The sequence below is a fragment of the Archocentrus centrarchus genome, chromosome 19 (genome assembly GCF_007364275.1).
Source record: "Archocentrus centrarchus isolate MPI-CPG fArcCen1 chromosome 19, fArcCen1, whole genome shotgun sequence".
Classification (NCBI taxonomy): domain Eukaryota; kingdom Metazoa; phylum Chordata; class Actinopteri; order Cichliformes; family Cichlidae; genus Archocentrus; species Archocentrus centrarchus.
This window is the reverse complement of record NC_044364.1, coordinates 18,966,148-18,984,527: the sequence shown is the minus strand read 5'-3', so window position 1 is coordinate 18,984,527 and position 18,380 is coordinate 18,966,148. Positions and strand designations below refer to the sequence as shown.

The 18,380-nt window shown below is 39.5% G+C and overlaps 2 protein-coding genes across 6 annotated transcripts in view; both read left to right on the top strand.

Moving 5' to 3' along the window:
* Positions 1-554: 554 nt before the first annotated feature.
* Positions 555-11,367, top strand: LOC115798897 (uncharacterized). 4 transcript variants are annotated; one of them, XM_030755900.1, is made up of 8 exons: positions 559-708; positions 3,854-3,887; positions 5,243-5,319; positions 6,473-6,578; positions 6,687-7,670; positions 8,352-8,504; positions 9,294-9,386; positions 10,668-11,367. In XM_030755900.1, exons 5-8 carry the CDS (start codon positions 6,687-6,689, stop codon positions 10,986-10,988), a joined length of 1,551 nt encoding a protein of 516 aa, XP_030611760.1. In that variant the 5' UTR covers positions 559-708; positions 3,854-3,887; positions 5,243-5,319; positions 6,473-6,578; the 3' UTR covers positions 10,989-11,367. The 4 variants fall into 4 exon arrangements, with proteins under 4 accessions (XP_030611757.1, XP_030611760.1, XP_030611759.1 ...); XM_030755897.1 differs by lacking the exon at positions 6,473-6,578 and having other exon boundaries at positions 555-708; XM_030755899.1 differs by lacking the exons at positions 559-708; positions 6,473-6,578 and adding an exon at positions 3,096-3,359.
* Positions 11,368-14,690: 3,323 nt separating this feature from the next.
* Positions 14,691-18,380, top strand: part of fmnl1b (formin-like 1b) — a 38,274-nt gene continuing 34,584 nt past the window's right edge. The window contains exon 1 of one of the 2 annotated variants that reach the window (XM_030754731.1): positions 14,691-15,388. In XM_030754731.1, the coding sequence (XP_030610591.1) occupies positions 15,236-15,388 (153 nt within the window). In that variant the 5' untranslated portion in view covers positions 14,691-15,235. The remainder of the gene's footprint in view (positions 15,389-18,380) is intronic. The other variant, XM_030754730.1, reaches the window with a different exon arrangement.

The window sequence follows — 18,380 nt, the reverse complement described above, 5'->3', positions numbered from 1 at the left end:
CACTTCACTGTTTGGTTCAGGCAGTTCTTATTTTTAAGAGACAGATTATTGAACCAGGACACCAGGCAGACGGATAAAACCGATTCAATAAAAATATGATAAAATGCAGGTGCTGGTTCTTTTATACAGCTTCACAGTTTGCCTCCAAAGTCAGTTTACTGTCAATAATGGTGCCAAGATATTCATATGTTTCTACTGTCTGACCCTTAATAAAAGTACGTTCCTGTCCATCAGCAGACTGACAATAACAGACTCGTCCACATACTTTAAGATGAATCTGCCCTCCTGCTGCTTGTGAGACACGTGTTTGTGTAAAGAATGAACAGGAGATGTGATCAGAGTGCCATTCACCTATTAAATCTAAAATCCAGCCACAAGATTAAAACTTAGATGAAAATGTTCTGAAAGCCTCTGTGTGAGAATGTGGAGCTGAATGAATTAAAGTCTTGCATGTGCACTCTTAACCCAGATATTAATTGTAATTAAACGTTTTAGTAATCATTACTTATTCTTTCGTGTTTGGTAAAATGTTGTCCCATTACTAAATCAAATTAGTTAACTGTACTTTTCTACACAAATATAGAGTGTAATGAACTTGTTAAGCAGAGATTACTAAAGATATTATGTTTTTGAAGTGAAGGGGCGGGGCATATTCAAACTCAGTCCTGCTGCAACATGCACCGTGGCAAGTTCAACGACTCCTGACTGGTAAGTGTGAAGAATAACTATTTTAACCTGTTAACTGGCAAGGGCCCGCCCGCGGGCCCTCTGTAGCGATTTCCGACTTTGAAGCCTCATAGCGTCACAGTAACGCTGCCGTTCGCCCTCACGATGCTTTTATATGACAGACTAGACCCTCAGAATTCGATTGACACCTCATTTAGCCAATCATGTTATGAAATGGATTTTCCAGAGCCAATAATATCCAGAGAGCGTCATGTGACATTTAAGGACATGCCCCCAAATGTTCTCCAATCGTTCTTATTGGTCAACTCTAACCTGAAATCTAAAACCACAGATGGATAGCCAATAAAATTCCCGACACGTGGGTATATGGCACTATGGGGTGTGTTTTCACATGAAGGCATAAACTCCCTGCGTATTCAGTGCGTATTTGCTGCGTCCTCCATGCGTAAACCAAACAGGAAGTAGGAGTCTATGCGCTGACGTGCATAAACAGTATTTACAATGTTTTCTCTCGGCAATGGATTGTCAGAATGCATCAAAAACAGACTACATTTATTATACGAAGTGACTAAATGACTCACGAGAGTGGATTATTTTGTATTAGAGAATGTCGTCGCTGATTTGACCAGTTTTATCGCTGCAAATGAACACCTGTTACTCAGAAGGCAGAAGGTAAGTTTTTATTCTCAGCTCGTCCTCGTATTATATGCCGTTCTGATGTAAATATGTATGTAATGCTGAGCTTGGCATGCACCATTACACAGAAAATATAACCGTGCGCCGCTGTGGCGCCACTTATATTGTGTGTTTGCGTGGGCGCTGTATAGTGGTGTGATTTACGCATTGAAATGTGCCAGGTGTTTGGGGGTAGGGAAAGGTGTACTGTAAGTATCGATTGGGGGTTTCGTGGGCTTCTCTATTACGTCAGCATCACCCGATAAAAGGGCAAGGTGAGGTGGACAACGTCTCAGAGCTTCATTTGAGATTCGTCGTGATCGCATCGTTGTTTTGGAGTTTTGCGAAATGGCACAGCGGGCCGCCGCAAGACCAAGTTCCGCGCTCAGGAGGTTGTGGAATTGCTCACACGGAGAGAGAGCGACATTTCAGCATCAGACTTTTTGGGTTCAACTGATGATCCAACATCAGAAGAAGATTTGTTTTCCGATGGAGATGCCCAGTAAGTGTCTAAAGTTTTACAAGTTGGGGGTGGGGTTATTGTATGGGAGGAGGTTGTACATTTTGTATCAGACAAGGACTACTGGGAGGATTGTGTGGTTTTTATTTTATGTGTGTATGCACTGTCTGCATTTACTGTAACTTTTTTTGATATACAATGTATTTATTTGTGTGTGTAAGGGAATCACTGAAAAATGACTGGGTTTTTGGGGCATGAAGGCCTGACATTTTCCTTCTTTTACAAATTAGGGGAACCTCTGATCATGAGTGGCAGCCAGCCAAAGAGAAGATGGTGGAAGAGGCTTCTTCATCTGATGAAGAGGATCTAATGCCTGTTACAGCACAGGCCAGAAGGGCCAGTGCACCACATGTGACAAGCCATTGTGCTTTGTCCCAAACAGAGACTGCTATAACCAGTGGCACATTGAAAATTCCATGTGAGGGGGGGTGGGGGTAGAGCAGAATAATTGTAAATAGTTGCAGTTTGCTGTGCTGTGTTTTTTTTTTTACATTACTCTGAAAAATAAAATAGCATTTACAGAAATGGTGATTTGTTTTGTGACTATTTTTTTTTTTACAATGTACAATAGTGTCATTCATATTTTATTGGATTAATATGGCTTTATTTATGATTTATTCAGTAATTTTGTGTGTAGTACAGGATTCCTCAGGACAGTATCTTTGATTAGAGCCCTCATTGATGACTGTATGTTGAAGCATTGAGGAGTTACAGCCCTTTAAATTTGCATGTCAAGGGGGCTTAGATGCGGCACTTGGACTATCCAAATGGCACATGAGAGAGCACGCCAGGGCATCAATGCACAAAAACCTTTACAAAACAATAGGCTTTTGTGCTATCTTGATGAAATTCGAAATGCACGACAAAAGACTTCATTCTACAGCTCCAATGTATTTTCCAGTCGTTACCTTCTATATTCAGTGTGTAGTTACATGATAACAATCAGGAAAAATCTAGGCGAGGCAAAAATTGTCTACTTTTTCTGTGTTCCAAACTTAATAGCTACAAACTCATTACAGTTACAGTGCTTTTGACTACATAAATGAAAAATATAGGTTGTCTGCTTCGCAAAGACACTAAACTTTTGTGTGTACCCAAAGAGTTCAGGAACAGCAGCTGATTTAATTGGGTATGCTTTTTCAGGCGTTTTTTGTTTTTTTTAGCCGCCAGTTAAGTGGTTAAATAATTCTAGCTATTTCTTTGCTTAAAAGATAGCTGAGTTCCATGTGCAGATATAACTGAAAATTATAGTTACAGCCTACCGCCACCATTATCGACACTTTGGTAAAGTGAGGGGTTTTGGAATCGAAGTTAAATATCGCGAGTGGAGTGGCGAGCGCGAATGTTAGCATTGGCTTAGTGTTAGCATACTGACGAGTCTCAGTTTATAACGGACAGTTACTTTAGGAGAGATGTACTTTGCTGAAATAAACCTTTATTACACCAAGTTTAAGCCGAGTGTATCCTGTCTCTGAGGGTAATTTTTTTAATCGAAAAAGCCGCTCCAGTAGTGTCAAGACAGCTAAATGCTATCGTTAGCTTAGCGTTTCACATCGTTCGTAACAGCATGTGCTTGTGTTAACCTAGTCCACGTTTTTTTTCTATACGGTTTCGTATGTACTGAAATGTAATGGTCGGACACAAAGGTTGAAATCTTGTATGACTAAAGAGCTGAAGCTGAGGTTATCGCCAGTTCTTCTTCTCCACCTCTGATCTCCAGACTCTTAAAATACAGAACTGACAACAAGTTAGAAACGTTATTAAACCTGTCAATTGTCTGCAGACAGAAGGGTAAGCCTAACTCATTTGGCAATATTTTAACTCTAATGTGAAATGGGAAAACAAAATTTTCAGGCTGAGAACAGAAATTTCAAAGGGAGACAGTATTTCAAAGTACCATATTTCCTTGATCACTGATGACATGGTTGTGGACAAGTGTGCTAAAATTTTTATTATTTTTTGTTCTTACAGGTCCGTGTGAAGATGCAGTGGAAGTGCAAATACTGTGAGTTTACATCAGAGAAAAGGGGTTACCTCTTAAAACATTACAGGCTAAAACATGGAAGCTACACCAGAACTGTACCATTTCCTTGCTTACACCAAGAGTGTTTATGCACATTTAAGTCCATCAGTGCACTTAGGGTCCACTTATCCAAAATTCACCAGAAAGACCAAGATGCACAACTGTGTGAAACACTGACCTTTCACTGTCAGTCCTGTGATTTTTCTGCTGCTTGCACAGAGGCAGTTTTTATCACTCACTTGCGGAGTACACATTTAAAAGTTAATCACAGAGTCCACTGTCCATATAATGGGTGTAACTTTCATACTACTGTGTACTCCACATTCAATGCACACAGAAGTAAACAGCACAGAACAGGCAATTGGAAGATGTTCAAACCAGAAATAGTGTCTGGTAGTGAAACCAATGAAGTGGCAGAAGAGGAACATGGGCCCCCAAACAACACTGTTGATTTAGAAGGCAGCGAAGAGTCCAGCAATGAAGAGCATCATGATCTTGGGAAACAGTTGGAGCACAACCTAGCTGCTCTTTTTTTAAAGATGCAAACCATCCTCCACATTCCACAAAGTTCTATCGATGAAGTTATACAACAGCTCCTACATTTAAGTGAACTGTCCCAACCACTGCTGCACAATTCAGTCAAGGACATTTTGAAGCTACACACAGATGTAGATGATTCAACTGTGAAACAGGTAGTCAGGGCTGCCTCAGAGAGCAATATCATACTAAAGTATTGTGGCAAGGGTGGCTCCTTATCAACCTCTAAAAGGAGAGCAGCATATGTAAACAAAACTTTGATGTGGTTATGCCAGTTGAGTACTTTATTGCCAGGGAAAAGAAATCTAGTGCTGTATATGTTCCTATAAATGCCATGTTACAGAAAATGTTGAACAGGGCAGACATTTTAGATAAAGCTCTTCCAGTACAAAAACATGTGCCACATGAGTACAGTACATACAGAGATGGTTTGTACTGTAAAGGAAATGGCCTCCTTAACAGCGAGGAATTCAGAATCGCTGTTGGACTTTACACAGATGATTTTGAAGTGTCCAATCCATTAGGGACATCTAAGAAGAAACATAAAATGAGTGCAGTGTATTGGGTGCTTGCCAATGTGCCATCAAAATATAGGTCCACACTCCAGTCCATTCAACTTGCTCTTTTATGTAAAGCCTCTGATGTAAAAGAATATGGCTATGCTAAATTTCTTCATCCTCTGATCCAGGATCTGGTTTCTTTGGAGCAAGATGGCCTATATGTTGAGAAGTTGGGAGCATGTGTCAAAGGCACAGTGTTGTATGTGGCTGCTGATAACTTGGCTGCTCATTCTTTTGCAGGATTCTTTGAGAGCTTTGGAGTGGACAAGTTCTGCAGGTTCTGCATGGCAACGAGGAGTGAGATCCAAGACAAGGAGGTAAGCTCGGGCTCTTTTGAACCCCGAACTGCAGACATTCACAACAAACAGGTACAGGAGGTACAGCAGGATCCCACTTTGGCAAAACAGTATGGTGTAAAGGGACGATGTGTACTAACTGACAGTCTGGAGCACTTTCATGTTGCTCGTGGCTATCCCCCTGACATCCTACACGACCTTTTTGAAGGGGTTGTTCCTGTTGAGTTATCACTCTGCATTTCAGAACTGATTTCTAAGAAATATTTCACATTAGAAACACTGAACCATGCTATCAAATCTTTTGCATATGCTTTTCATGACAAAACTGACCAGCCTCAGCCTATTGCCCAAGGCTTCTCTACCAAAGGGACCATAGGTGGAAATGGCCATGAGAACTGGGCTCTAATCAGGTTGCTCCCACTTCTCATTGGCCATAAAGTGCCTGAAGGGGACGATGCCTGGAACGTTCTGATGCTCCTTAAAGATATTGTTGAATTGGCTGTAGCAACAAGGCACACTGAAGAGTCTATACATTTCTTTGACTGCAAAGTGTCAGAACACAGAGAACTGTTGCAAACTACATTCCCAAATTTCAAATTGCGTCCAAAACACCACTTCATTGAGCATTATCCTGAGATGATTAAGGCATTTGGCCCACTGTCAGATGTCTGGACAATGCGTTTCGAGGGAAAACATAAATTCTTCAAGCGGGTCATTCGTAATGCACACAACTTCAGACATGTGGCACTTACACTGGCTGTAAAGCATCAGAAAATGATGGCTTACTGTTTGGACACAAGTTCGTTTTTCAAGCCCTCAGTTGAGCTGGACAAAGTTACCACAGCACTGATCACATCTTTCCCCGAGAATGTCCAACAAGTTTTCTGCAAGAGAGTACCCCAGCTTACAAAGGTTCTGGTTGCATCATCAGTCTCTGTAGATGGAATTAGATATTGTGCTGATATGATACTCTCTGTCGGTTCATGTTCAGGCCTCCCAAATTTCAAACAGATCAAGCAGATTGTGGCAATAAACACAGAGATCTTGTTTGTGTGCAATACAATGACGGCATGGTACCATGAACATTTCAGATCATTTGAACTCTGTGGCAGCGCAAATCCCTCTTTGTGTGTGGTGGAACTAAAAGAGCTGAATGATGTTTTCCCTCTGTCAGCATACAGATTTGGAGAAAATTCAGCAGTGACACTCACTCGCTATATTCTGTGTTGAGAAACCACAAGTGTTGTCAGTACTAGCATTGCTCTGGATAGAGTCTAAATGTAAGCCTAATTGGTAATTTTGTATCTTTTTTGATAAGCCATATGTTAAACTGAATATCTATGTCTTTGTGTATATATTTCTAATAAGCTATTTTTTTTATTTCCAAGATGGCAGCACACCAGAAGATGACCTTGAGAGTAATTTTCACAGAGACAGATATAAGAAAGGTTGTTCTGAATACAAGACCTACTACAGTGGAGGATTTGATAGGCAAGCTTAAAGAATCACTGGGACTTAATTTCAACTTCAGTCTCCAGTACCAAGATCCTGAATTCAATTATGAAGTGTGCAATCTGACAGATATCGAAGATCTTCCTGAAAAACCAACAGTCAAGGTCATCCCTCTACTTGAGTTGGTATCTGTCTCAACATCTGAAGAAATTTTGAGTGGCACACCCAGTGTAGCAGATACAGAGATCCTCTCTACATCCTCGCAGGAGCGACAGAAACAGTGGCCAGATTGTTTTGATATCCCAGATTTTTCTGTTGATGTAGCATATAGACTTAGGCAAGCAGATCTTCAGTTTCTTCGTGATGGTACGCACCTGAAAGTAACAAAAGAGCTGAAACATGAGATTCTTGAAAGATTGGCAGAGAGCATGTATAGTTACACAGCATACCCAAATAATGCTCAGTTCGAAAGTGTTGCACAAGCCCTCATAAGCAAGCACCCCTCTCTCCAGGAGCGAGGCTCAACCAGTCGCTGTAGCGGCTGGAAAAATAGTCTAAAATTTAAAATGGCTAATTACAGAACAAAGCGCAGAAGATCAGGGTGCCTTGATGTAGCAGTAAATGCAGGGAAACGAGGAGGGCATTCAACTGAAGGAGAACCAGCCAACAAGAACATCAAGAAGGCAAAGAAAGGCGAGATCAACTTCTTACCCAACTTTCCAGACGGATTTAATCAGGTAGCCCTTGAGGGTGCCCGCAAAGACTTGGTTAATGAAATGCAGAAGAGAACACCAAATGGACAGCTTGTAAAAGAGAAGATGGATCTGACGTTTGCATTGAGAAGAAAAGAGGTGGTGGAGTCAGAACCTGCCGTATGTGAGATGGTGGAACGTTGGCCTGCTCTTTTCACAGAAGATCAGGTTAGTTCATTCATGAATAAAATAATGAGAACTTTTTTTTTTAAATATGTGTCTGTGTTTCTCTTAGGAAACTGCCTTTATAAAACCTAAAAATATTTATCTGTTAGCCATTCCCACTGTCAGCAAAAAAAAAAGTAATTTTACCATGCAGGACATGGTAGTTGCTATCTACAGCTGCCTTTATCTTTTTTTGGTAAGGAATATTGTATATTGAGTTGGTCGTTATTGTGAAATCAACACCCTGATGCAGAACTCTGATTTCAGATTATTCTGAAGAGGTTTATCATCTATTAATTCCCTATTCACGGTACGCTATCCTGCTTATTAAAAGGTTACTTGCCAACAAAAATATATAATTTGACACAAAATATTAATAGTCTGTTTATATGTAGCAATGGTCTGCTACACAAAAGTAACACAATACTACAAACAATCAGGGCAGTAGAAAAGCAACTCCTGTGTTGTGTGCGGTACAAAGTTTTTGTTAAAGAAGTTTGACTAGAATAACTGAAATATCCCCAAATTTAAAGTGTTAAGTGAGTGAGTTGAAGGGGGCTTTGTGTTTTACAGCTGACCATGTCCACACCTGTGCAATTTTTATTGCTGTCCTCACTCTGGTGCTTCCACCTTCAGTTATTAGCTGTAAAGATGTAATATTGGAGCATTTTCTGTATTTTGCAGGTATGCATGGAGTTCAACAGGATTGTTGGCAAGAATCTCAAACAGGAATTCTATGAGAGCATTGATCGGCACAGTCCTCGTCTTATCGAGATTTTTCGATCCAAGAGAGGGAACATTGGCCAAATGTTGACACAGCTTTCCCAACAAACAAAGGTTGGTCCTATTAATCACTTGCATTGTGTGCAACAGCTCATGTAATGACTTGGCTTTAAGTCCAACTGTATTTATTTTCATGCTTCACATAGATTGTTGAAATGATTAAAAGATTTTGAATTTAGGGATGGAAAAACAAGGCTGAGTTTCTGAACTTCACTTAAACTTTCAGAGAACTTCAGTAAAACCTGCTAGTTCTTCTCAGTGTTAAGGGTGTTACTGTCTCAGTGGGTTAATTAACCATGAGCCATGTATTTCTTAAATTTTAGGGAATGTGCCTTCAAAAGTCCTTGATTACCATTAGGGATGCACTGATATTAAAATGTGGGATGATATCGATACCCGATATTAATATTGCTGTTATGGCAGATAACTGATAATGTATACAATATATATATTTCACTACCCTTTCGACACCTTGGAAAAAACAAAACAATCCCACAGCTGACATTGATTCTCTGCTTCAGATGAACTCCTCACAATCTTGCGCTGCATTGCTGTCACATGACCAAACAAATACCACATGACCAACCTCCTCCCCTGCCCGTCCGGAATCAAATGACAAGAAGATGGAAATAGATATGGGTTGTTAATATTGGCCCAGTTTTGTTTATCGGACCAATACTCACATGTTAACAAATGACTAATATTGGCTGATACCGATGTTAATGCCGATATATTGTACATTCGTAATAACGATGCTTAAGAAGATGTGGGGACTTTATATTTTTTGATACAATCAATTGTGCTTAGTTACTTGCTTATTTTTGTCATTTTACTGCCCAAAAGACTGCAGAGCCAACTGATATTCGAACACTGGTGCTCAGAGGACTTCCTGTTATCCTTGGTGACAACCCCACAGACTTCTACAAACCAGCCTTTGTAAGTAATTTTACTTAAAGACTACCTAAAGGAACAATAACAACTCAATCTTGAATTTTCACTCTTATACACGGTTCTCATGGGTCTTTGAAATACTTTAAATTCTTTAATATTTACTTTGCAATAATGTTTTGCAGCTGTGTTGTATGACCTATTTATCCAAAGTCAGTGTATTACTTGAATTAAGTGCCATTTGACACGGCCCCGGTTTGGAGAAGCAGCAGAGGTACTGGTGTAGGAAACTAAGCAATATACTGCTGTGATCAGTGTTTATAACAACATTATTTTAGCCACCTAAAAAATCTAGATCAGTGAAATGTACACTATACACAGAATATTTTCACTGCATTACCTTACTGTCAGTCAGACTTCTGACATAAAATTACTTTTATATAAGTTGTATATAGATTTCTCCTGCCAAACTTCATAGACAAAATCTGTTTACTTTGCTGAACAGAGGAACGGCTCTTCTACTGCTGCCTCAGTCTGTTCGATTGTGTTATTATTTGATTGGTTTGGATTCACTAAAATCACACAGTAGCACACATTTAAGGATCAAGGACATGCTAGACTAACAACTCTTGTGTTCTGTGAGGTAAAATTACTAATTTTTCCTATGGCATTTGGTTGGCATGAAGAGAGTGCTGTAACTTAATTTTCTAGTCAGATAGGTCCGTTGGACAGCAGTTTGAGATGCTGAAAATAGTATGCGTCCACTAAAACTGATATAAATTTTTTGACTTATCTAAAAATACAAGTTGCAGCAGTACATTGCTTATCTACCTACACTGATCCACCTGCTGCTTCTCCAAAGTGGGGAAAGGCTGACCACCATCTACTGTAGGTAAGTATGCTGACCATCTGTAAGCACCTCATGCAACCCACTTTAAAGGGATAGTTTTTTTTTTTTTTTTTTATATATATATCTTAATTTATATCTTATGCTATGCTGTGTTGGGTTCATGTCAGGATTTGGGCATAGACAGACAGGCGTGGGAAAACAGATGGCAGTTCCAGTGATTGAAGAAAACTTGTGAGCATAGTTTTAAACAATTCAAAGGATAAGGTATTGTTCCACTTAGCACTAGCACATGAAGATGCTGGATAGATGTTCTTTTGTGGAGCTCCAACTCATTCAACATTTACACTAGGAAACTAGGGCTGCATAGCATGATAAAACAGATATGACAGAAATTTCAATTTGATTGTGGAAGTTATTTTTTTTTATCAATTATTGATGGTCACTGAAATATCACTGTTGTGCTCTTGTCATTTATAAAGGACTCAGATGATGATGACTCTTTCCGCAACATTGACATTGGGATCCTCCTTGTTGAACCTGAAGGTGCTGTGCCCTCATCCTCCCTGCATCTCAGTCCAGCCTCACTAAAAATTGTCATTGAGGGAGAAGTGGTGATGGACAACATTCAAGACCTGCCAAAAGCTATGTGTCTTCTCTTTGGACTTGCATATGCAATGCATCTCAGTTACCCCATTTCTATGAAGTTCACGTTCCAGTTCATCCAACAGGTATTTCTTGAGCTGGGCCACGTTGAACTAAAACCAAAGTTACAAACATTGAAAAACCAGCTTGCGATGTAACGAAATGTCTTGTGTGTTGTCAGTGAACAGTCAGGGGGTTGAAAATATACTCAATGCAGATGGAGTTGATAAAGTTGCTCTTATCTAATGCAGTTCAGTGCAGCAGTACTGCCACAACTTTTATTTCTTAAGAAAGTTTGTAATGTTCAGCTTACAGTGTTATAAGAGACATCAGTGTCCAGCCACTTGTACTCTAAAAAACAGGATTTAGAAGTGTATGCTCAGGGCTCCATAGTAATATTTAGTTGATACAGTTAAAGGAAAATTCAGCACTTTTCATGTAAACGTCCAGTTTGTGTTGATGGTAAATGTAGTCATTTGAAGCAGTAAATTCAAAATAATGTAATTCTTCCTCAACAGCAACATTACTGCTTATTTTACAGGTTTTTTCAGTCAATAGCAGCACAGGAATTTATTGCTTCAGTTGATTACATTTACTAACAACACAAACTGTACATTTACATAAAACATGCAAAATCTTCCCTTAAACATAGTTGATCTGTTCATTTTCCAAGTTGGAGATTGTGTCCTATTTTAAGGTGTCCAGTTTTTTCAAAAGGATGCAAATATTTTTGTTGAATGCTGCTGCATTTGTATTCCTTCTCTAAACATGTTAGAATTGAGTTCAAGCACATATGCCTATTTTTACTTGCCTTTTGTATGGCAAACTTTTTTTTGAATGGCTACTGTTTTGATACTTTTTTATACTTCTGAAAAACATGACAAACTACAGTTAAAATTGTCTTTTGCGTAAGTATTCTGCAAAAAATAAAATATTGGAATGTTGAAATGTATTTGATTTATTCTCTTTACAATTTAGTGTTACATTCAATACAACTTGAACATAAAAAGGGTAATAGGAAGAGGGTAAGAGGAAATGTTATTAATTATATTAACAAAATATAAATAGCTTTAAATGTTAAATTGCTTATTTGCTTTACAGTTTAGCTTAAAAGTAATTTTCACTCTTAATCCAAATTAGTTGAGTTTACTAGAAAATCGCGTGGAAACTCGTTGCCTTAAACCATTCTAGTTTTTACACAAAGATGAAACTAAACATGTTTAGTTGTGTTAACTTAGAACCTTAGTGCAATGTATCAAACATGTTCAGTAGTATTTACTAAAATTGATTAGCTCACATAAATAGGAAGAAATTTATATGAGGTAATCAATTTTAGTTAAGACTACTAAACATGTTTAGTTGTGTTAACTTAGAACCTTAGTACAATGTATCAAACATGTTTAGTAGTATTTACTAAAATTGATTAGCTCACATAAATGGGAAGAAATTTATATGAGGTAATCAATTTTAGTAAAGACTACTAAACATATTTAGTTTCATCTTTGTGTAAAAACTAGAATGGTTTAAGGCAACGAGTTTCCACGCGATTTTCTAGTAAACTCAACTAATTTGGGTTAAGAGTGTGTCCTCGTTTCCCTCAGCTCCTCGGTGTGGTCCATGACAAACTGCAGAAGATCCAGCTCTTACACGGTCTTCTTTAAGATTTAAGACTTCATCAATGTTTCAAATGATTTCATCACAATGGATGTCGGTGCAATGGGTCTGAAATCATTCGAGGTTTTTGGACAGTTGCTCTTTGGAACAGGGAGGACTTCAGCATCCTTCCAACATTTTGGGACGTGCTGAGTCTGTAAAGACTTGTTAAAAATAGAATAAAATACTGGGCGCAGTTGTTCGACCACAGATCTTATCTGGTCCCTGACTCCTGTTTGTCTTTGCATTCAATATCCAGCTTTAAGCTTATGACTTACTTCCTGTCTCTGTACATCAAATCGAGAATAAAAACAATTCAGAGCTTTTGCTATTTCAGAGTCGGAATCAAAACCCTCCAAAGGGTTCATCTCCTGATTCTTTTCCCTCCTCAGGACTGATCTGTATCAGGCTGGAAGGTGGACACAGTTGAGGTCTCCAGGTGAGGTAGAAAAGCATTTGTATGCCACATAACGCAGGTCGAGAGTCTGATCCCGCCTGATGGGACATGAAACACATCAGGCAAAGTTAGGAAATGCCTTTTTAAGAGAAACATGGTCAAAGTCCTGCAGCACAAAGTTCGGAGCGTCAGGCGAGACGGACTGAAGCTTCTGCATATCAGAAATATTCTTAGAGGCAGAAAAAATAAGAAACAATGGGGAAATGGTCAATGAAACGCCTTTTTAAACCAAACAAAAAGAATCAATATGGAAATTATGAAACAGTACTGAAAAAATTACATCTGTCAGCCATTTTTATTATTTTTTTTATTTTTATATTTGGGTTTTTAGATTCCATATTTTACTGCACACTTCCTGATTTCACTTTTTTACTTGTTTTTTTACATTTGAATTCTTACTTTTATGCTTGTTGTGTGTTAAATAGATTCTAGTGCAGTAGTGTATTATATACACCCTGTTACATAATATCTTTATTTAAAAAAAAATAGTTTTTTGCTATTTTTATTGTAGATTCATTAGATGTTTACATGTTGAGCTCCTTCTGATATAATTTATTTCACTTTTTACTTCATTTATTTTTAATTAAGGTCCATTTTCTTGTGTTGTTTTGATCTTAATGAGAAATGATTTGTTTTTATATTTCTTGTTTAAGCTGTAATGGTATTATTATTATTCAAATCTTTTTATTTGTTTTAAACATGTAATAACAACAATGAAACAAAAACAAAATGACAACAGGTGCTGACATCATATATGTAACAGGAAGTAGGGGAAGGGAGGAGGGAGGAGGAGGATATGGAGGGGAGGGCAGGTGGGAGGGCTACATGCTCAGGAGATCTTTGTCTCAAAATACAAAAGAAATGGCTGCCAGGTGATGTTGTATTGTTGAATTGAGTCGTTAACTGTATGTTTCAGATGCTCAAGCTTCAGATGGAACAGAACATCTTCTATCCATTGCTTATGAGACGGAGGAGCAGCTCTCTTCCAATTGACCAATATTAGGCGTCTTGCAAGTAGTGTAACAAATGCTGTGGCATTGGCCTGCTGCGTTGTTATTGGTGTTGTCGGAGGGACAACCCCAAATAAGGCAGTTAGTGCACTTCGATCAATATTCCTCTTGCATATAAATGTAATCGTCCTAAAGATTGACTCCCAAAAGGGGAGGAGCCTGGGGCAAAGCCAGAACATATGACTGAGATCAGCAGGGCTGTGCCCACACCTAACACAAGATGAGTCTACGCCAGGAAAAGCTGTAATGGTATAAATATTTAATATTTTGGCTGTAGCACAGGAATTTCCCAACTTTTGGATAAAATACAGTTCATCTTATTTTTTTCTAAGACATTAGCGTTAGTTAGACATTAGTGGTTCATCATCTTTTTGTAAATGAGTGGCTCATTAAATGTGAAAATGTGGTTTTCAGGATGTACTTCTTCACATTCTGTGTTATTCTGTGGTTCTGCTGGTGTGAGCTTAGATGGGCTGCATGTGAGCCATGAAATAAGATGAGTTTGACACACCTGCCGTGAAGGTTGCTAACATCAGGTGAACATGGAGGCATTAGGACCCAGAGTGCTCTGTGCTGTTAGAATGAATGCCAGTGCTGCCTTCAGTCTCTCCTGTCGGACAGACAGAGTCGCTGCCTGCTGGATCTCTGCCTTTCCCTCCTTTTCTTTCATCTCTCTCTTTTTTTTTTCTTCTTTAACTCTGGATATGGAGTTCAGAGGCCCGCTGATGCCAGCATCCAGCAGCAGATGAAGACCCTCCACAGATCACCTGCATCCCCAGCTGAGTGTGTTTACCTGCAGCAGCTTTGGGAGTAATTTCCTCCTGAGTTTCCTCCAGATAGAAGTGCTACCTTTATTTTGTTTTTTAGATTCTTCTGCTGATTTTCTTTTTTTTTTTTTTATTGCAGCCTCCTCCCAGACAGTTGCCTCGGGCTCTTCCGCCTTTGCCTCTGTCACTCGCTCAGCTGTCAGTCTGTCCGTCCCTGTCAGGATATCCCCTTCCCTCTTTCTAGGGTTTCATAATGCACAGGGATCTGAGCCAGGTCTGACCTGACATTCTGAGGCTGGGGTGGATTTCATTCTTCTGTTTGTCAGAGAAAACTGAAAAGTCATGAATGTAAACCAGCACAGAAGAGTTGTGGTGATAATGGAAGGTCACAAGTTACACAGAACTTAACTTTGGATGACTGGATAGTCCCTCATCTTTTAATTTATAAGCATCTGGCACTGACTGCTTGTGAGTCTTTGTGTATATGTGTGTTTTTTGGATCTATTGGACTGACAGTCATGGGGAATGCAGCAGGAAGTCTCGAGGTTTCTCAGGGAAAGGAGAGCAAGACATCCGGCCCGGGGTCCACGGGACCCCAGAAACCAACAGCCGGGGTCAAACTCCCGATGCCACCTGAAGAAGAGCTGGAGGAGCGCTTCAGTGTCGTGCTGGTGAGTCAGTAAGTGCATGACTCTGCTGCAAGTATGATAAACAAGAGTGCAACAATAGAAAGACAAAGAATTTGGAATATGTTGGAAATGTGCACGTCCTGAGGACAAGCTTATCGTTGTGCCAGGTACACAATGCCACTGTGGAAAGATACATAAGAGCTCCTTTATACTCAGGCTTACTGCAGCTTTAGGCTCGCTGCTCTCTGTTGGAGAGAGAACGACACAAGGGAGTCAGATCTGTTTACAACTTAGCAAAATATACCTCTATTCTTTCCTTTTCTATCTCAGCTTACAAACAGCTGAGCGCGTATAAACCAATCCAATATTTCATAGTTTTACCAATTCAAGAAGATCAGTGAGTTGCCAAAAGTATGAGGACACCCCTAGGCATGGGGAAAGGTATAATGACAATAAGGCGATATCCTGCATCACCTACCTTGACTAATTCCTGTAGGGGGCGCTTATCAAAGGAATGAGTGTAAAGTAGAAAAGCTCAAAGCAGAGAAAGGAGCGCAGTAAGCGAAAATGAATAAGAGGGATATTAATTCAGTAGACACAGGCCTAAAATCTAATTACACTATGATATTAAATGGATACACGTGATAAAATAATGTAGAATAAATATATTGCCTTTTTTTTAGATTAATGTGGTATTTTGGATCATAGATGGTTTTCCTGTGGTGGATTTGGCTTCACAGAAGCTCCGAGTTACTGATTCCCAACTCTTAGACACCCCAACAGCAAAGTCTGTGTTCTGGTTGTGCTTCACTTATTTAGTCCCTGCAGAAAACAGTTCACTGCTTTGCTCCTACGTTAGTTAGAGTAGTTCACACTAAGCTTCTGACCTGCCCACATGTCCACTTAAACTATTATCCTAGTAGTGAGGAGGACATGCAGGTGATCTTTCTTTGAGTAGCTCATTTTAGAATTAGCACACAACTCAACACAAAGTCAGTGAAAACACAATCATTTTGGGATATTAAAGTCAACTAAAATCAAACAACAGAGACTAGAATGAGCAAACACAGCAGTGTTATCTCCCCGGTCAAAACTGGCAAAAACTGGACTGTGAGCAGGCGGGTGTTGAGACTGTTTCCATGTACAGTAGAGGTACAATCAGACAACACAAGGAATATCAATCCGATCATTGCAATGAAACAATTAAAGGTTTCTTAATACAGCGATTTTCAGTCTACTGAGTGTTGTTGCGTGGTGAACTTAACAAACTTAACCTGCCTCCTGATGTCAACACTGAAAAGTCTCAGCTCGTTCAGATGATGAGACACTGCAGGGAGTGTGAGTCCTCCACTCAGTGTGCTTTTTTTCCTCGAGGTTTCTCTCTGTATCAAGAATTGTTTTTTTTTTTTATTCAAATCAATAAAAAGAAAATATAAAAACCATTCTTGAACACAAATTCTCATTACTAGAAAGTCTAAAACAAGGATTTTTTTTTTTTTTAACCAAGACTAGAGTTTGAGAAAAGCGAGCCGACACTTACTGAATGTCAGAGTGTTTTCTGAAAACTGAAAAGAAACTAAGAATCTAAACTAGCTGAAGCTAAAATGAAAATAAAGCTGATGAAAAGTGCAAATCTCTGACACCTCTACTGGTAACATCACTTCCACGTTGGCTCCTGGGGAGCTCAGCCTCGTACCCGGGCCTCACTAATGCTCCTCAGCTTGAACTGGACTAAATTCTAGTTTAGTGGAAACCAGTAGAGGGAAGGCTGTTGTTGTGGTGTGCAAACATTTTCGGTCTTTATAGTTTGAAGGTCATTTTCTTCACTTTCAGCAGCATCCTGTGTTTTCATGGAAATTCTTGCCTGTTTTCTTGACTCAGTGAGAGTCAGAATGACAAAAGTCTCCAAAGTGTTCCTGGACTGTAACGTCATTCATCACTGAGCTGCTGCGTATTACCTCTAATAACAATATGAGGAATGGCAATGGCTAAACATGCCTACACAGTGACGTGTTCAAAGCAAAGGAGAAACAGCAGCTATGATCAGTATGTGGTCGGACAGCTTCCTCTATGATTAACCGCATTTCTCATTTCTCTCAGTCTTATCACAGTGATGGGTTGTGCAATGATGAGCTGATAGTCTGAAATGTAACAGGCCCCAGGTGTGCTGTCAGTGAGCATACTTAGAGAACCGGCTCCTAAAAGTGGCAGGCAATCAGTTAACACCCTGATAAATGCCACTCCCTTCCAAGTGAAGCACTTCAATCAATGTGTGCGAGCAGGAAATGCTGCCTGTGAGAGACGGAGTTGTAATTACCTCTGCTAAGAAGCTAATGCTTTATTTTCCTTCAGTGAGATATCTCCAAAACACTTCAGCTGATTTATTTGATATTTAGTGGACAGATGGGATGAAATTCCCTCAGCAGGATCACATGAACCGCAGCCCCGAGAGTCCGATTAACTGACCCTAAATTTTCCTGTGATGTCAGAGTTTAACAACAGCTCAGAGCAGAGCTGTAAGTGCAGTTTCAGCAATGCTTCCAGAAATTGTGGCCGAAGTGCAAAATCCCAAGCTTCAAAATGTGACTAATGGGTGATGCCAAGGGGTCAAAGTCGGATCTGGCAAGCAGGAAAACTGAAGAGCCGGAGTAGCAGTGCCAGTAGATTTGTTTTCTTTGTGTACAAGCTGTGATCAGCTGACCTGAGCTGCTGCTGCTCTGAGATTAACAACTCTTTGTGGATTTAGCCAATTAATTCATGAGCTGTCAAGGCTCCAAACTCTAGAGAGTATAAAGCTTGATGTAACTTAACACTGACCGTGAACAGCACAGTTAATGCTGCACTAGTTCAACATAATGTATTACTGTAAACCTCTCTACGAACTACCCAGTTTAGCCTGCATGATCTGAGTACTTTCATACAACCTTTTTTTTTGACACTTCATATGTCACAAAACATTTTTTAAAAAGCTGAATGTCTTGATCTGGAACTTAAACTGTATCTTCAGCTCGAATACAAGAGCCCACCGATTTCT